Source organism: Schistocerca americana, chromosome 2 (genome assembly GCF_021461395.2).
Source record: "Schistocerca americana isolate TAMUIC-IGC-003095 chromosome 2, iqSchAmer2.1, whole genome shotgun sequence".
NCBI classification, from domain to species: Eukaryota; Metazoa; Arthropoda; class Insecta; order Orthoptera; family Acrididae; genus Schistocerca; species Schistocerca americana.
In genome coordinates this window covers 117646993-117666673 of record NC_060120.1, presented here as the reverse complement: position 1 = coordinate 117666673, position 19681 = coordinate 117646993, and the positions used below count along the sequence as shown (strand labels likewise).

Here is a 19681-nt window from a genome sequence, read left to right as displayed (position 1 = left end):
AGTGACATAATTCTCATTATTGCTTTTGCGCTGTATCTGTATTATGTCTGGACAGTTTTTCTGGAAAGTACAACATGTTTTGGTAATAACTTTTGCTGCATAGCTACAATGAGACAGGTATTTTTCGTAACACAACAAAACGTCACAGTATAATACTTTCAAGGTCATGGCAATGAGCGTAATAACTATGACATTTACACGCACAGCTCTTTACTTTTGAATATGACAAAGGTAAGTACACTGATTTTTGAGGAACTTTGCTTATGAACGACGACAACTACGACACTTGGTATGTTTTTTACCTTTAGCCAATGAGAGACATTGTCTTACAGCAAGAACTATAGTTTTGCACTACATGACACGCATTTGAGTGATTACCTTTCGTACTTGGAACATTTTTTAGAAATATTTTTTAACTACTATGATACAAAGAAGGTTTTCGGCGATAGATTTCATTCCGCAGTTTAAATCTGTAACATCTGAGGGTATAATTACATTATCCCTCATGGGGGTACGCCTACTTTGTGTACCATGTGTGTGGCAAGCACAAGGAGCCCTTGCTAATATGGTATTTGCTTATACCGTTTTACACATCAGTACCATATTTCTGTAACTCAGAATTACACAGCTATCTGATCTTTTAACTGAGAGAGACAAACTTTTTTTTTACTATGTCACTGTCATATGTCTAGATAATTGCACAGTTGGATTACTTCACACTTATGAAATCGTAAATTATCTGCATTTTGGAAATTGTTCATATATTTTCGCAACCATTGTGATACAGTGAGAACTTTGAGAGATGTATTTTGAATGGGTTCATGATTTTTGAAGTACGCTTGAGGTACATGACACTACTGAAACGAGCAGAGAATTTTTTTTAGAGGTTTTGAGATTATCGAAAGAAGCTACAACGATTTTGAGATTTGATTGATCTGTTATGATGATGTTATTACAACGAAGATGTGTATTATGATGTCAAGATATGGTTATGATCATTATGAAATGGAGTAGATATGTGAATGTGAATACCACAATACCGACGGAAATTTTCGGACACTGTTATTCATGAGAATTCGTTTCTAAACACTTCTCTTGTAAATTACCAACCTGTGAGATTTTTTTATTGGTGTGTAACTGTTATTCTAGCTCAAACTGTTCTTGTAAATATTTCGGTAAAGAGTATATCTGACCTTAACGTAATGCTCTGCTGTGCCCAGCTGTATGCTAGCCACTTTGAAAAATACCTATTTTTGTGTGGACTTTCAACTTTACTTGTGCCACTCTGAAGCTCGCTGCAATCTCGCAAGCACTCGAATAGCTGCAGAAAAAAAGATGCCGTTGACGTCGCCATTGACATTTCTTTGCAGAATGCACCACAAACATGACACACTACTACTTGAAAACGTATGATTACACTGTGGAACTAACGAGTGAGGTGACGCAGTGGTTAGACACTGGACTCACATTCGGGAGGACGACAGTCCAATCCCGCGTCCGGCCATCCTCATTTAGGTTTTCCGTGATTTCCCTAAATCGCTCCAGGCAAATGCCGGGATGGTTCCTTTCAAAGGGCATGGCCGACTTCCTTCCCTGTCCTTCCCTAATCCGATGAGACCAATGACCTCGCTGTCTGGTCTCCTTCCCCGAAACAACCAACCACCCAACCACTGTGGAACTCATACTTTGTGCTGCTTACTGAAATGCTTACTCAGTCATGAGAAATATGTTTATGTCTACACACCTGATTATGACATGTGTCTTTGTACGAGAGTTGAGACAATTTTTACTGATTTATGAAATGGCATTTGGCTGGTGAATGATGTTTTTATGCTTTTTTTGTACTTATTTGTTTATTTTATTTGATATTTGGTTTCTAGTTGCGCTGCAGCATTGGTTTCACAAAATAAAATTCATAAATATGCTAATGTGAACACTTTCTCCCAACAGATCCATTAAATAATAATTTTGTAATCCACCTTCTTAAAAAAGAGCACTTGTAAAGGAAAGATCAATAAGAAAGAGCACTTGAAAGGATATTTCAAGGACTTGGTAATTTTTTTTTTTTTGGATAAGTTGTTGGGTGCACCACTCTAGTGTCAACATGTGACATAGACATTAAGATGTGAATAGACATTTCCCTTATCTGCATTGCTGCCTTTACTGTAATATTTTTTCTGCTTGTGCTTTCTTATATTTAGGTATAAGTTATTGCATTTGCTGCTGCTACCTGTCAGACATTGTCCTACTGAATTTTACCTTGTATTACTCTGATAAGCCAGTTTTACCGCTGATTTATCTTTTTCGTTTGCTGTGTATTGCCTTATACTAGTTATAATGTTGCATTTGATTTGCTAATTTAAATATGCTGCTGCTTGCTTTACTACTTTGCATTTTTCTTGTTGTTGTTTATGTTAATTGTTTTGTGCTGCTGCATTGCCTCATTCTCTAGTTTATATATCTGAGCTCAGTAGATTTAAGTTAGTTTAAGAGGGGGTATGTTATACAACAAAATGGGTTATGATGAGTTGGGAAGAAATGCATTGAGAAGCTATATGAAAAAGATTTGGCCAAAGAGTGTTGTTCAATGAGGAATAATTATTTTGATAGAGGAAATAAAGAGATGTAGGGAATAGTGACAACAGGTTTAGGTAGGACTGGGCTTTCTTGGAAACAAATGATGAGGAAACAGGTGATGACGTAAGAAAGTTATGAAAGTATAAATACAGATAGATAAGACTTTTCTTGGGAACAAATGTTGAAATAAGAAGAAAGATCTGTGGGTGGGAAAACGAAGTTTTGACTGGGAATGAAGTACCACAACTATTGCAGTACTAAATGTTACACTGAAAACAAACTCTGTCCTTTCATTTTGTGTTACTCCAATTGTTCCAATTGAAAGAAAACAGCCCTTGGTCACTATTTTTAATGAATTAACCGGGTTTCAACACTGCCAGGAGTCTCTTCCTCAGAATTTAAACAAAGAATGGTCTATAACATGGTCACAGAATTATGACTAAAAACGTATGATACAGACTAGAAATACCGAATCATTGTGAAAGACTGGCAGAACTTATATATCATTTATAAAATAATAAATATGCTAATAGGGCATTAGTCACAATGATATTTAAGATAAAAAACTGTGATGGCGAGCCACTAAGGGCTGCTCATTACTTACGAAGTTACAGGTGGCAAACGGACTGAAACCTGTAACCTGTAACTGCATAAGTAACGAGCAGCCCTTAGTGGCTCGCCATCACAGTTTTTTATCTTAAATATCTTTGTGACTAATGCCCTTTTGGAATATTTATTATTTTATAATTGACATATAAGTACTGCCAGTCTTTCATGATGATTCCATTGTATCATACATTTTTAGTCATAATTCTGTGACGATGTTATAGACCATTCTTTGATTTAAATTCTGAGGAAGACACTCCTAGCTGTGTTGAAACCCGGTTAATTCGTTAAAAATAGTGACCAATTGCTGTTTTCTTTCAATTGCAACTTTTCACTGTTTCTGAAAGTGCACCCATGTACAAAAGTTTGTTACTCCACTCTGTGTTTATGTGCACCCTTGTTTGTCTGTGTTTTTCCTGTCTCTGTGTGTTTACCTGATAAGATAAATTTGGTTGAATTTTTTTCCTTCTAATAATAAGCTGCATTCACTATGATGAGGAATACTGTTATCCTCAAATCTAACTTGTTTTTTTACTTTAAAAAGATGTTCAGACATTATTTATTCTGTTCTCTTTAATGCTCATGTGTGAAGTTAATGTTTCAAAGGATACTCTCATTTCTCCTTTATTTACTTATGTCATAACTCGTGTAATACTCATGTATATATTTATTTTTATTCTTCTTGTAAAGCCTGTACTACTACAAATGTTATCTGTGTTATCATGTTCTTTACTGTAATGATGTTTTCTTTACCTTTGTAATTGTATTCTTATGCTGTAAAACTGTAACTGTATAGACACCAGTTCTTCAAGTTGAATAAATAGTATGGATTCATTTAACTGCATACATTTTGTCTGTTGGTCATAGTATATGTATAAAATGTCACAGGTCATATGACTGTGTTAGTGCTTGCATGTGTGTTGATAGTTCAGCAAGGGACTTTTTAACAGCATTCCTGGTTCTAAGGATATTGCAAAAAAAAAGAAACATTAGTGAATGCACAAGTGGTGGTTCATGGACTTGCTACATTGTCATCAAGACTCTTCAGTTGTGACTGTGCACCCACACAGTCGCAACAGATGGCTGCTAGCCATCTCGACAAGGACTGCAGTTGGTCTGCATCTTTGGTGGCCCACTACTACCATAATCTCTACAAGGACTACAGTGGGTTTGCACCTTTGGTGGCCCATTACTACCATAATCTGCTACCATAGTCTGCTCTGTGGTGACCTACCAATTCTACCAATATTCTGCAAGACTTCGACTGACTCTGACTCTGCTGTGGGTTTGCTCTGTTGTGGCCCATTACCAATCTTCGTGTCTTTATGTCAAGAGTCAGCACTATATTTCTGATGGGAGGCCAACACTACTTCTTCAAGACTGCATGGAGGTCCATTATGTGTGTGTGCATTTTTTTTATTGCTCAGAATTTGTGCTTAAAACTGTCATAGACTACTCTTCTGATGAATTCTTAGGACTGTCTTTAGGGACTGTGAGGTGAATTTTTTGATTTATTGACCAACAGTATGTTACTAATTCTGTGCATCTGGTCTATCTGATACTGTTAACATGACAAAATTTTAACAAATTAGTTTTGGCCACTGCCCAAAACATTTTGCAAAATTTTTTTGAGAGGAGCAGGGGGGCTATGCAAGTAGCCTGTTTATGTGTTTGTCTGTTGGCAGAGCTATGTAGCACTCTGCATTAATAATTCTGACAGTGCTATGGACACTCTCTAAGAGACTCTGTGGCTGGTTGGACTAGCAGTTGGAGGTGAACAGCCAGCAGTGATGGAAGTTGGTTGTGAGTAGTCAGCAGTGATGGAGGTTAGAGGTTAATGATTAGCAGTGTTGGGGTTTTGCAGTATTAGCCCAAGTGGACGATCTGAATGTGTATCTGTCATGGAGATTTATTTCTGATGATTATATAATTTTTTTGAACTGGTTGTCAGTTGATTACGGTAAAATCTGGTAAATGCATTGTTTGCCCTGCAACAAAATCTTTCCTTTGCTAACCACATGCCTATTCGTAGAGATTGGTGCTTGTGGCATTGCTGTAGTTCGTCTAATGGAGATTTCCTGTGAGGTAAGTGACTTATGAAATGTATGGGTTCTTGTTAGGATTTCTTCTAATTCAGGGCCATTCTTTTGTATTAATTATTTGCAGTCAGTTTATCATTTTTTTGAGCAGTCAGATTGTGTTGCACCAGGATATTGTGGGTCAGTTTTGAGATGATAAGAATAAGTAAAGAGAAAATAGGCTCAGTACGTTCAGTTTCACTCAGCAGTTTCAGAATTAAATACTGTGGAATTTTCTCCATCTTAAATTGAGAAGCTTCAATGTTACAAAAAACCATCCTTAGAAAGTTCAGGCATAGGTTGTTTCTAAGTAGCAAAAGCTATTAGATTTTAAGCTGTGTAGTGCTGATCAAAAATTAGAAGCTGTGCACAAGGTGAAAGGAACATTATTGTTGTTCATTGCAGAACATTGTTCCATTGTTACATCCGATCATCTTGGTGGATTGTGTAAAGGGACATTTTGTTATTCCAAATCTGCTGTTGGTTTGAAATTGCATAGTATAAAGTGCACAGAAATAATAAAAACTGTTTTGAAACCACACTTCAAGATGAACTACATAAAGATATTGCAGAAAAAAAATTTCGTGTAATTCTGTACGAATCTACAGATACCAGTGACCATAAATATTTAGAAATTGTAGTGTGCTGTTTCAGAGAAAAACAAAATTACATTATATCAACATTTCCTTGATTAATTAGTTTGGAAAACGCAAAGGCAAGAAGCATTGCTGATGTGTCAGTTGCACTAATTGAGAAAAAATGAAATTTGCTAATGTTATTGGTGTTCGTTCAGATAATGCACCAGTGATATGTGGATCAATAACAGTCCCTTTAAAATAGTGAAAGATGAGTATAGGCTACCGCTTTTAATGCGTGTTTGTTGTTTATGTCATTCTGTCCATTTAAGTGTATCACAAACATCTCAGGAAAGTCTTCCATGAAATACTGAATTCCTGATAAGAGAGATTATAATTGGTTCTCTCAGTCCTCGAGTAGACAAGACGAGTACTTCCAGTAATTTTCGGGTTTGCAGCCGGATACCACCAACATTTTGCCATGATATTTCGTCCCAGAACGTCCGGCCATCCTCAGGTGAGTAGACGAAGTAATGAAGAGACCTGATGCAGTGATGGTATTTATAGCGAATTCCGCGCATGCGAATCGTACTGGCGGTTTACGGCTCATGCATTAGGAGGTGACATGCAAGTGGCAGCGAAGTTGTGTGTGCTTCCCTCAGTTGTGAAGTAGGAACAAACTAATCGCTAGTATCGACTGAGGATGTCGATTACGTTATGATCTCATCATTTTAATTTGGATTCCAATTTTTATCACGCTGAAGGCTGTTGTCACGATTCATTAAATCATCAGCAAGAGAAGTACTGCAGAATCTACAAAACAATTAATTATGGAGAGGCTCCTTTGAAAGTTCTGCAATTGTGTGTAACAAGATGACTTTGAATAGAGGCTGTTGTGACTAGGATATTTCAACAATGGGTTGGCCTTAAGCAGCACTCCTTGCACTCAAAATAAAAAAAAAAAAAACTGCTACACTGCTGATCTTCTACATCCAAAGTATGCTGATGGAAAAAACAGAGTTATTTAATATATCTCAAATTTTTCTTAGGAGAGGTGCAGCTGTGAAACAGTTCAAGGGCGACAAAATAGATCCAACCAAACTCCTTGCAACTGTGTTAAGCTTTCTGATGTCTATATGCATCAAAGTGCTGATGCCTGTATCAAGAATAGACATTAGTAACTGTGACATTGAAGGATACCTCAATCCTTCACCATATCATGGATACTACTTGGAACGGAAATAAAAGACTTGAAAGTCGATACAGGTGAAGAACGATGAGTTAGGGAGAAGTGTATAGGTTTTACTGTCAAACTTTCCAAACAGTTACAGCAGCGTCTTCCTGATAAAGTGAAAACACTGATGGTAATGCCTCAACTGAGTCTCTGAGAAACGCTGAAAATACACAAAAGAATGAAAATTACATAATTGGCAGAAGTTTTTTGACAGAATCGTTGACCAGTATCGAAATATCTCTCACCAAACCTGGAACAACAAAGAAGATACAGTGGCATTTTGGGCTGAAATACGAGTGTAACAGTTTCGAAATGTAACAGATTTCGACCCATTTAAGGACTTGAGTAATCAGGCTGTGGCAGTGTTATCTATACCTCATAGTAAGTCCAAAGTGGAAAGGGTGTTCGTTGCAATGAACATACTGAAAACCAAATAACGGAATCAGATAGGGATTGACACTTTAAATGCTGTGTTGACACTAAGATGTGTGTTACAAGGAAGGAACAAATATTGTTGTCATTATGAACTTTCAGAAGACTTGGTGAAATAAATTGGTTCTAATACTGCATATAACTTCAAAAGACACTGCTCACCAGTGTGGGATCCATACCAGGTAGGGTTGATAGAAGAGAGAGAGAAGAGCCAATGGAGAGCAGCGCGCTTCATTACAGGATCATTTACTAATCGTGAAAGCGTTATGGAGATGATAGATAAACTCCAGTGGAAGACTCTGCAAAAGAGATGCTCAGTAGCTCGCGAAGAGACCATGAGGATAAAATGAGAGACATTAGAGCCTACACAGAGGCATACCGGCAATCTTTCTTTCCACAAACAATACAAGACTGGAATAGAAGGGAGAACCGATAGAGGTACTCAAGGTACCCTCCGCCACACACCATCAGGTGGCTTGCGGAGTATGGATTTAGATGTTGATGTAGATGTAGAAGTTAACTTCAACTAATGTGACAGTAGAAGAAGATGAAATAAAAACGTTTTCTGTTAATTGAATGGTAGTATAAGAAATAGAAATGACAATGAGAGTGAAGATCACCAAGTGGCAAACTGTGTCAGATTATCAGATTTGAAGCATGATGCTCGACAGAAGGCCAGACTTTCTAACACTGATTAACACGCTTCTTCTTAACGAATTGTTAAAGACAGACTAAAAGTTAAACGATGCCAAGTTCAGCAGCATTTGTGAAGCAAATAACCTAAGCACTTGTTATATTATTTCGCTGTGCGTATGTTCGTGTGTGTGTGTGTGTGTGGGGAGGGGGCACTCGTGTAAATGGGAGAAAGAGCGAGAGAATTTATTTGGATGAGATTTAAACTCTGTCATGTTTTGCTGCGTACCTCACTACACTCTGGTTTTTAATACTTTATCATACATATGTTAGTGTAACAAATTAATTAACTGAGCTAGTGAGGAGGCACTTGATGTAAATTATTTTGTATACTGTTTGTGGCTTTACTGCCCACGTACTACTATGAACGACAGAAACGTCAAGTGATATTCCATATAAAAGTTGAAATATTGGTCTTGTTAGTCCTATGTTATGTTGATGTTTATAGTCATAAATATCTAATAATCCGAACGGGATACATTGCTGTTTGAACCGGCGCTCAACCAATTTAGTTTCATGTTACACTCTGTTAGCGGAATATCGTTCCCTGATTGGCTGATAAACTGGAGCACTGTACTATGTAAGTATTTACATCTATACGATTAGGAAAACTATCTTGTGTTTACTGCAGTGAAGTAAGTGTTCGGAAAACTATTTTGCATTTACTGTAGTATGATAAGTACACAAGTCGAAATTATTAACAATTAGTTCGTGACATATGAATCTAGTAACGGAAAAGCAAAAGATTTGGCACCTGGTTTTTTTAGATAATTAAGGAACTTATGGATCGTTCATTAGACAAAGGATTAAATAAAATACTAGGGCAGAAGGTAAGCAGAAGGTTTACCGTCGCTTACTTTAAAATTATATTTGTAGATGATACTGATGTATTGTAGACTGCTGATTTATACACTACAGTTCATTCTGTTTAATTTCTATGTGATTTTTAAAACCCAGTTCCTATTACTGCACGAGAATTTTGATTTGTTATCGTAAGGTGGTAGAGGGTAGTGTTGTTAATTCACTCTACTCTGAAGTATTAAGGGCGCTGTGAACTATGATCGAGATGGAAACTACCGCTATACACAAACATTCTTTGCCTCTTAGGTACGTGTATGTAGAATGTGAATTAATTGTGCATCCTCTGCAAAATAATTACTACACTGCTCAACAATAGCATATAGTGAAACCATGAGGTCCACTTTTAGCGCTAAATTGTGGCATCGAGTTGGTAGCACTGCGCCGTATGGGTCAAGGTTCTAGCCTCTTTGATTTAGGTACACATAATTACTTACTCTGAAGTAAGTATGTTGTTATGGGTAAATAAATGCGGAAGGTTGTAATAACATTATAGTGCTGGATAATAATAAGCTGTATCATCGAGTTAGCTCTATACGTGTGACGTTGTCCGCCGAAATAGACTTTCCCTTTTGTTTTTTTTATATGTAACTTTTATCCATTTTGCTAGTGTAAGTAATATTATAGACAACTACCTCTGTTGGTGGCCAATAAATGTACGTTCATTAATTCTCTTTAACTTTGTGGTAAGAGATATGTTGATAATAACTAATTATGTGGCGTGTTTGTATACATCCCTGTTGAAAGGGACGAAATCGTCACTGAATGTTCAAGCAACGGTGAAGGTGACTTGTTTCAAATATGTGTTAACTTTTCCCCTGTGTCTACTTACTGATTTTTTTGATGTCATTCAAATGCACAGTGTTGCCATTGTGACAGCTGCATCTTACAGTAGCGTACCGCCAAGATTAGTTTATGTTTTTTGAGTGCAATTTTGTTATACGGAAAACGGTTCAGAGCTTTTTATGAGTTCGCGGATTTAAGATCAGTAATAAATGCGCTTTGTGTTTACAGATGTCAACGGAAGGATCACCGATTCATTTGGTAGATGAACTGAAAGGAACCCTTTATGATCCAGAGTATACAGCTTACATTAATCAGCGAATGAGAGTACCAGAAAGGCTAAGAATTGATGGTTCGTCGGATGAACTGTACAATTCGACCATAATGCCCAACGAAGTTTTTGACATGCGTGTTCCAGAAAGGATAGTTGTAGCAGGTTTGTTCGGAATTCTGCCACGACTTCTTTGCATTTAATATACTCAGATATATTTAATTCATAGCGTGTGTAGCCAGTTCTCTTGCAGATCTTAGCGAGATGGTTTAATGGTATTCATACACCACTTGTAATCAGGTGGAGTGGCAATTGAAATTCTTTATTTTCCTATAGTATCACTAATCAATTTCAGGCAATGACAAGGTAGATCCTGCAACAGAGCAGTGGGCAGTTTGCTGCCAAATAAAGTGCAACTGAGTTACTACCACATCTCTAATGTGACCATGTGACCCCTTTGTTAATGAGAACATCTAATTCCCCCTCCCCTGCTGCACTAGTAACATTCTTCGGACTTTTCCATAAATAGTGACAGCTGAACCTTACGTCACTATATATGTGTTCTAAAAAGATGGTTAGAAAATTTTACTTCTGCTTGTATTCTATGGAGAATTTAAAGGAAGGAACAAAAGTACAGCATACTGATTGCAAATAGATAAAGAGAACATGTACAGGACTAAGAGCAGGCCAGCAGTAAATTTACTTACCTCCACGTGAAAATAACTGCTTTCGCTATCATCTGCATTGTAATCCAAAGCAAGGTTTCCTTGTACAGGCAACACATGTTACTGTTAAATATGGACGGGGAGAGCACATTCAAGATTTCAAAGTTTGTCTGCCAGCTCAAATAGCAATTGAGAGCATTTATTGCAAGCAGTTGCAGGTTGTGAACCTGGTAGATAAAAATTATGATTGTTGTATTGACTGAGAAGCCTTGCTTGGTTTCTTCCGACAACTGAGAGATTTAGTTGAGACTAGTCTTCGTAATGATGTTCAAAATGTGTCCAGTTGTACATGGAACTCGCTGTGGAATGATAGTTTCAAATAAAGTGAAAGGGACTAGCAAGATCACAGAACTTTTGTGACAGTCTAAGCCACGTATGCCTAGACTTTGCCATTGGTTGAGAACTGCCAAATAACCCACATACATTATGCATGCGAGGTAGCTACCAGGGTAATGTGTACTGTGTGAACTGTACTAAACAATTCTTAAAGAAATATGATTTTTTTCATGTCGGGAAAATCTAACTGCAGAGTACTTTGAAAACCTAGTATCAGATTAATGTATTAGTGAAGTTATTTGTGGTCCATGCAGAAGGATAATGCACTTGGGCAAACCTTGCGAAGAACCTCCTACATGTGTAACTATCTATAACACTACCCTCATTTGCCGTTGTGTAGAGTTTTCAAGAGGAGGAGAAAATCCATGGATTTAAAACTGTTGGCCCTTTACCATATCAACGTTCTAACAAGGGAACCTCCCCATCGCACCCCCCTCAGATTTAGTTATAAGTTGGCACAGTGGACAGGCCTTGAAAAACTGAACACAGATCAATCGAGAAAACAGGAAGAAGTTGTGTGGAACTATGGAAAAAATAAGTAAAATATACAAACTGAGTAGTCCATGTGCAAGATAAGCAACATAAAGCAAACTGTCAATTCAGGAGCGCCGTGGTCTTGTGGTTAGCGTGAACAACTGCGGAACGAGAGGTCCTTGGTTCAAGTCTTCCCTCGGATGAAAATTTTACTTTATTTATTTTCGCAAAGTTATGATCTGTCAGTTTGTTCAATGACGTCTCTGTTCACTGTAATAAGTTTAGTGTCTGTGTTTTGCGAGCGCACCGCAAAATCGTGCGATTAGTAGACGAAAGTACGTTCCTCTCCAATGGGAACCAAAAACATTTGATCGCAAGGTCATAGGTCAACCGATTCCTCCACAGGAAAACACGTCTGATATATTCTATACGACACTGGTGACGGCATGTGCGTCACATGACAGGAATATGTTGTCGACCCACTTAACTTGTACACTTGGCGAATGGGTAAAAAGATTCTTCTACCTTGCCCGATTTAGGTTTTCTTGTGGATGTGATAATAACTCCCAAAAAAGTGATGAAAACATAAGAGTTTGTCACATAAACTGCAACAAATGAATGTAACAGTTTCACAGTCTCACAGTTTTCCCTGTGCTCTGTCAAAACATATGTTTTTAACGTTTTCCAATTTTTTCCGTGTGTAGACCGTCAAATCCTGCATATGTCCAAGCAAATCTGAACATGTCCTGGAATTTTCGAGAGCGAACTTTGATAATTGACACACGTCAATTGCTAGAAAATAAGAAAGTTAAAATTTTTACTAGAGGGAATACTTGAACCGAGGTCCTCTTGTACTGCAGTTCCTTACACTAACCTAGAGACCACGGCGCTCCTCAGATCACATTGTCCTTGATGTGGCTTATGTACACATCGACTACTCAATTTGTATATTTTGCTTATTTTTTTCATAGTTCGACAAAACTTCTTCCTGTTTTCTCGATTGATCTGTGTTCAGTTTTTCAAGGCCTATCCACTGTGCCAACTTATAACTAAATCTGAGGGGGGTGCGATGGGGAGGTTCCCTTGTAAGAAAAAGTTTGAACAACCCCACCCACTTGACACGTCACACATTGTGACAAAGTCCACACATAGCATGACAATTATAAGGTGTCAAAAACTAACTCCCAGTCCTAGCCACATAGCAAAGCCTCGTTTTCAATCAAGGGGGAAGATATCTGTACCCTCGACCTCCAAACTTCCACACCATTTGTCACCACCCCACCGGCACAGCCAGAGTCACCTTGCCTTCCGCCGTCACTAGGGAAGAGGACACCTGAGGAGGTGCCCCCACCACTCCCAGGACCAAACAACCTGATAGTGTACCACCATTCGTTGGCTGAAAGAGCTGCAGGCTGACATGTACTAAAGGGTTGTCGTCTTCCATCTCGGAAGTCAAGACAGTAAGATTTTACAGAAACCAAAACCCTGTGTGGTCAGAAAGAAAAAAATCTAAAGTGAGACCAGGTTCCACTCGATCTAGCCCCCATTCCCTGCAAGGTTGAGCCTGGAAGTATCGATGTAGAACCACACATTCAGGTGAAGCATGACTCAGCAGCTAAGTAGTTTGAACTCCCCTTGCATTGAGCCCAGTCTGATGTTCCTTCAATCGGGTTGTAATGGCTACTGTCGTTACATGGCTGAACTCTGCAGCTGCCTTTGCAATTCAGGACACAAGTTTTTCAGAAATCAAACTACCTAATGTTAAAAATTAAAACTGTTGCTTTAAAAGTCATGTTAATACCAAGAGAGCATCTAGAGGATCTAATACATTCATTCACTTTCACTGGGCACTTGCCTGTAAACACTGGATTAGAAAAGGCAATAGTATGTATCATCTATGAGAACCCACAGCCAATTGTCTCAAGTACAGACTGAACTTTGCCACATTTGCTTCCATCCATGGCATGCCCTCTATGGCAACATCTCTACTGATCCTGAGGTCATTTCTCAATGTTTAGTGGCACACTTCGTTGAAGTGTCAGTTTGCAGTAACTATCATCCTAAGTGCCTGACAGGCTCAAAACCTCGACTCGAACAGTGTTCCACTTAGTGAATGAGAGCACCACAGTGTTTTAGCAGTGTGTTGAGACTCAGCCTGGTCCCAGTAAAGTCCACAATTGAATGCTTACATGCCAACAGGTTGTCAGCATAGAATGCACTTTCAGGGTTTTCAGTTGTTTGATGAGAAGGGTATTTTCCATCCCTGTGGGGGGAGAGTATTGCTTTATTTTTCACCTAAAACTAGGAAAAGACCCACAGATTTTGATCAGTTATTGACTAGTATTCGTAATGAATAGAATGTGTAAATTATTTTAAAAATTGATAAACTAACGACTGTGTTTTGTCTAAAAGCCAGTAGACATTCATCCCATTTTTCAGAGCAATTTTTGAACACTCCAATCCACAACAGACCAACTGTTAAGTCTGCAATCTGCAGTTCACAGTGCCTTCGTGCATCTCCAATGTCTGATCAGTGTGTTCTTTACACTGTGTAAGATACATGATACCACCTGGTGCCATCACATCCTGTGTACACTGCATGAGTGGTTTTCGTAGGGTTGCTGCCCATTTTTATCAGAATTTCCTATCCCTCCAACTGTTCCCAGTCCATGTGGGTTGAGCCATCAGCAACTAATATGTACATGAACATGGAGCCCCTCAGGGATTGATTTTGGGTGTAACCGTCTTTGCCTTTGCAGTTGATGGTATCATGACTGCGGTGAGACCTTTGGTTGTACTATCGGTGTATGTAGACAATCTTTGCCTGTTTTGTTGCTTTACATCAATGCACACTGCAGAGTTCAAACCCCAGAGAGCTGAATAGAATTTGCAAAACTGGACTCCGAATCACGGATATCAATTTTCTCTCATGAAAACTTGGACTGTGCATTTTTTTAGATTCAGGACTGTGATCCTCACCCAGAACTTTACCTAGGTAACTGGTTTCTTGAAGTCATTGAAAATTTCAAATTTTAGACCCTTCATTATGGTTACCACATACATGGCAGCCAAAGGCAAATTTCATGAGGAAACTTAATACCCTCAGATTTCTTAGTAACACTTCCTGGGGAGCAGAACACACAGTTCTGCTATTCTATAAACCTTGTATCTTATCCTGTTTGGACTATGGATGTGTTGCTTACAGATTGGCAGCACCATCAGTACTAAACTTGTCCACCAGAGCAGTGTACGATTGGCAGTTTGAGTTTTCCGTTCGAGACTCATAGACAGTCTTCTGGTGGAAGGCGGTGTACCACCACTGAGAGTCAGTCACCAGGAACTCTTGGTGGCTGGTGTGGCAGCGATCTGTCAGATGCTTAACCATCTATGGTACTCGTGTGTTTTGCAACCAACAATTCAAGACTGTTTACAAGTTGCCTACAGTTACAAAGACCAGCTGAGGTATGATTGAAGGCCCTGTGGAAGGACAACAGGCTCCCCCCTCTTGTCTGCGTGCATAGAGCTCCCTCGCAGCAACCCCAATGGCTTGGATGGATCAGTCTATGATCCTAAGGAAAATAAGAACACGCTATTTTCAGACACCTGTTCTATATGGTCTTACAATACTACCCCAATTTGAAATCTATCTGCATATATGGATCAAAACAGTGGAGTTGATTATGCCTTTGCACATGCAGAGACACAAAAGAATTCTCTTCTGAGTGCATGCACTGCAGATTTTGTAGCCATATCTCTAGCTTACCAATTCATCATAACTGTGAACAAATAATTTCCTGTTTTATACCAACTCTGTGAGCTGTTTACAAGGAATATATTAGTGGTACTCCAGAAACCGGCATCCAAGACCTATTATTGCCCTCCACAGCTCTGAAACCACTGTAACATTCATTTGGTCACTGAGCCACGTGAAAACACTGGGGAACGAGCTCACTGACAGAGTGGCTAAAGAAGCAAATACAGTAAACAAACTTTAGCTTGGAATACTGTGAGCAGACCTATGATTGCAACTGAGGCATCAAATTTTGAAAACCTGGGATATGGAACGGCACGCAGTCACAACCCTCAACAATTTGAGAGCAATAGAGGACATTTCATAATTCTCTTCATGCCTCTTGGAAAGAGATGATGTATGTTTGAGCACACCATAATTACCAACAAGTTCGATTTATGTCAAGAGGACTGTGCGTGCACATATATGTGTACCAGAGGGAAGGAGATGCTGGAGGGTGAGGGGATGCAGGTTCATTCTTGTTTATTAGCTGGAGGATTAAATCATTCTCCAATTCCAAAAATTTTGTCTTCAAACCTTTGTGAAGTGCACATCAGAGGGAACTTACCTTTGTAGCACTTATTAGGCCTCTCCACATTCCATTTGCATGTATAAAGAATCATTGCTGTGATTTGTCTGATCTTGTCTTCCCGGTCCCTACAGGGGTGTAATGCAAATCATACTCCTAGATTTATATTGTAATAATAGTTCTTGAAATTTTGTAGGTAGAATTCCACAGGATAGTTGAGGTAAATTTTAAAGTATCTGCCAGATCAGGTTTTTCAGTATGACCCACCCCCAAGTGCCAAACATATTTGAATGCAGTATTCTAGGATGGCTCATGTATTTTCTAAACAATCTCCTTTGTAAATTGATGGCATTTTTCGAGAATTCTACCAACATGCTGCCACCTGCTTTATGTCTTCTTAGCATATTTGAGCATTCCATTTCAAATTCCAACTAATTCTTACACATAGGTATTGATATGAATTGACTGATTCAAATTGTCTTATTGATATAGTCATATTTTTCATTTTCTGAAATTTCAAATTTTACGTTTATGAATATTTAAAGCAAGTTGCAATTTTTGCAATGCTTTGAACTCTTATCAAGAGCTCATTGAATATTTGTGTAGTTTTTTTCAGACAATATCTTTTTGTAGATAAAATCACAGAGTTTGATACATTACGTGATTGTGCCTTTGTTGTAAATGTTGTGGTATTGTGTCAGATGCATTCTGGAGGTTAAGAAATATTGCATGTAACTAACTTCTTAGTTGCATGACTTTCAGGGGGTCGACAGAAGCGTCCGATCCCACGCGTCGGCTTTGACCCGTGACGCAAGGGTGTTGTCGTGTGTGACGTCATGATGGCACGGAGTTTGGTTTGAGTGTGGCTGTCTCCAGTTCTGTTTTATCTTATTTTATTTACTTTTCTGATCTGTTCATTCTATCTCGTGAGATTTTTTTTTTAATTTAAAAACACTTATTACTTATTTTAATTATCTGTTTCCTCGAATTTCTGTTTTAGTTTATTATATTTATCTTTCTGATCTGTTCATTCTATCCCGTGAGATTTTTTTTAAAAAAGACAAAAAACACTAATCAGCTACTGAAGCATCTTTATCTTCTATGGGTTGCAGGGGTTACGACTCCTGGGGAGGTGGGTGGGTATTCATGCATGGCTGTCGTCACTTACACGTTGTAGCTACGCAAGGCGTCTAAATTTGTTTATATTTAGTTTGCCCCCCACCCAAAACACCCCATTTCCCGCGCTTGTCCCGTTAGTGTCATTAGGCTTCTTGTGGAAAGTGTGTGTGTGTGTGTTTTTGTTTCCGCCATATTTGTGACGTCATGGGTCAAAGCAGACGGGTGGGATCGGACGCTTCCATATTTCCCTTTCAGGATATCGTGTAAGAAAAGTGCGAGCTGGGTTGTAGGTGAGTGATTTTTAATCCATGCTGCTTGGCATGCTGGAGGTCCTTCTCTTCAAGACAGTTCATTATGTTTGAGCTCAGAATGTGTTCTGAGATTCTCCAACTGATGAATTTCATGTATTGGACAGTTGTTCTGTGGATAACCTCTGATAAGCTTCTTGTGGATAGGTATGATGTTTACTTTCTTCCAACTACTGGACACAGTATATTGTCTGGAGATTTTACTGTATATTATGGTTCAAAGAAGGGCTGATTTTGGTGCAAATTCTGTATAAAATCTGATAGGTATTCCATCAGGCCCTAGAGATTTATTCAATTTTAACAATTTCAGCTGTTTCTCAATACCACTCACAACAGTATCGATATCACGTATTTGTATATTGTTGTTGTGAAATAGACTAGGGCTGTACTACTAGACTTTCCTTTGTAAGGCAGCATCTGAAAATTTAGCTCATCACTTTTGCTTTGCTAACTATAAGTTCCTGTGTCAGCCGTGAGTGTCTGGACACTAACTTTAGCGCCAATGACAGCCTTTACATATGACAAGAATTTCTTTCGATTTTGTGCAACATCTTTTGATAATATTCTACTAGGGTCAATCCATTTGAAGTGGTCCAGTGATGGTTGCTTGACCATTTTTAAATTTTTTTTTTTATATGTGATTGCCCTATATTGGCTTTTGGCCATTAAGGCCACACACACACACACACACACACACACACACACAAAATCGCAACTTGAGACTGCAGACATGTGTGCAAGTAGTTTTTTAAAATAATTTATGTTGGACCTTTACTGGATGGTGGCCATTTTTATTTGTAGGCGCGCAACGATTTTTCAGTCTGGAGACATTAGCGAAAATTTGAATCTCTCTGCACTGGGTTAAGTTACAACATTGCAATTGACATGATTGTTTTTAGAAAAGTGTCCTCTACAACATTGTGTATTACACAAAATACCCTGAATTCAAAAATAACCAGTCAAAATTACCTCCAAAGTTTGGTATCCAAATTTTCAAAAATCCGCTTTTTAGGCTCAAAAATAACAAACAAAGAGTGGTTTATGGCAGTCTATTTTTCCCTGTAGTTAGATATCATACACTACTAGCCTCATATAGAGCAAGAACACTTACAAATGTTTCCTTAATTTTTTATGAATTTTTGAAATTTGAAAATTGTCATTTTTTGTAAAGTTTGGGCTTAGTTATCTCAGGTGGGACTGAATATAAAAATATTATTTTTGCACAGTTTGTCCACCTATATAATAGCAATGTATTGTAAAAATTTCGAGATTGATATCTGACTGTGAACAAAGATATGAATTTTTGAAAATGAGGAAATAATTCACATTACTCTACAACTGGTCTTCGGCTGTTGCCTATTTAAGTGATTTAGTGTTTCACTGTAATAAAATTTAATTGTGCCATTATCACCCAATATTCATTTAGTTTATTTATTTTTAATAATGCAGTATTGAACAATAGGAGATTTCGCTTTTGTTCTGTGGTAATAAACATGCCCATTTACACTTAGGTTTATTGTCAATAAAGAAGTACATTATTGCTGGGCGCGGCATTGTTGTAGTCAGTCTGTTCTGAAACCTCTGTTAGAGTCGATGTACATACTTCGAGAGTGCAGAACGTGTTATGTGCTTTGTTCTGTATGTAATTTGTAATTAATTTTGAGAGATTAACTGGAATGCAATAACATGGATGAACAGTGCTCTGTTGGACAGATAGCAAGTGAAATGTCCCACAAAACAGTTTACAGTTCAGTTTCAAAAAACTTGAAAAATGTCAGTGACTTTGATGAAGTTAGACAAACTTTGTTTAAATTTAGAGTAAGTTCTTCTGTAACATCAGTGTGTGAGTATCATGAGAAGAAATATATTTTGAAATACAACCACATTTTTGGAAGAAAGTGCTGTGATCCACTTAAAGTTCATAAAAAGCCTATTACTGAAGTTTTGAGAGAAATAAAACTTGAACATTTGTCCTTGTTATGTGAGAGTGAAACAGTTTCCCAAGTGAAGTGTAACGTGATTCCTGGAAATTCCCTGTGCCCAAATTCTTACTCAAAAATATTTGTTGTGAATCCAGAATCAGAATTGTACCTTTGTTAATGTCATTTCTAATGAGGAAGCTGTTAGCATATTGGATTTTGCTTGTTCTAAGTTAGACCTATCTCCTGATTCGAAAATAATAAAATTAATTAGCAGAAAAAGAAAAGCAGCTATTGAAAATAAGGTACAACAAATTTCAGACAATTATAAAAGACTTGGAATCATGCTTTGATGATACAGATACCAACATTAT

At 38.0% G+C, this 19681-nt stretch overlaps 1 protein-coding gene across 2 annotated transcripts in view; it reads left to right on the top strand.

Annotated features, from left to right (window-relative positions):
- The first annotated feature begins 9431 nt into the window (after positions 1-9431).
- Positions 9432-19681, top strand: part of LOC124595611 (transport and Golgi organization protein 11) — a 43987-nt gene continuing 33737 nt past the window's right edge. The window contains exons 1-2 of one of the 2 annotated variants that reach the window (XM_047134429.1): positions 9432-9496; positions 10068-10272. In XM_047134429.1, the coding sequence (XP_046990385.1) occupies positions 10068-10272 (205 nt within the window). In that variant the 5' untranslated portion in view covers positions 9432-9496. The other variant, XM_047134428.1, reaches the window with a different exon arrangement.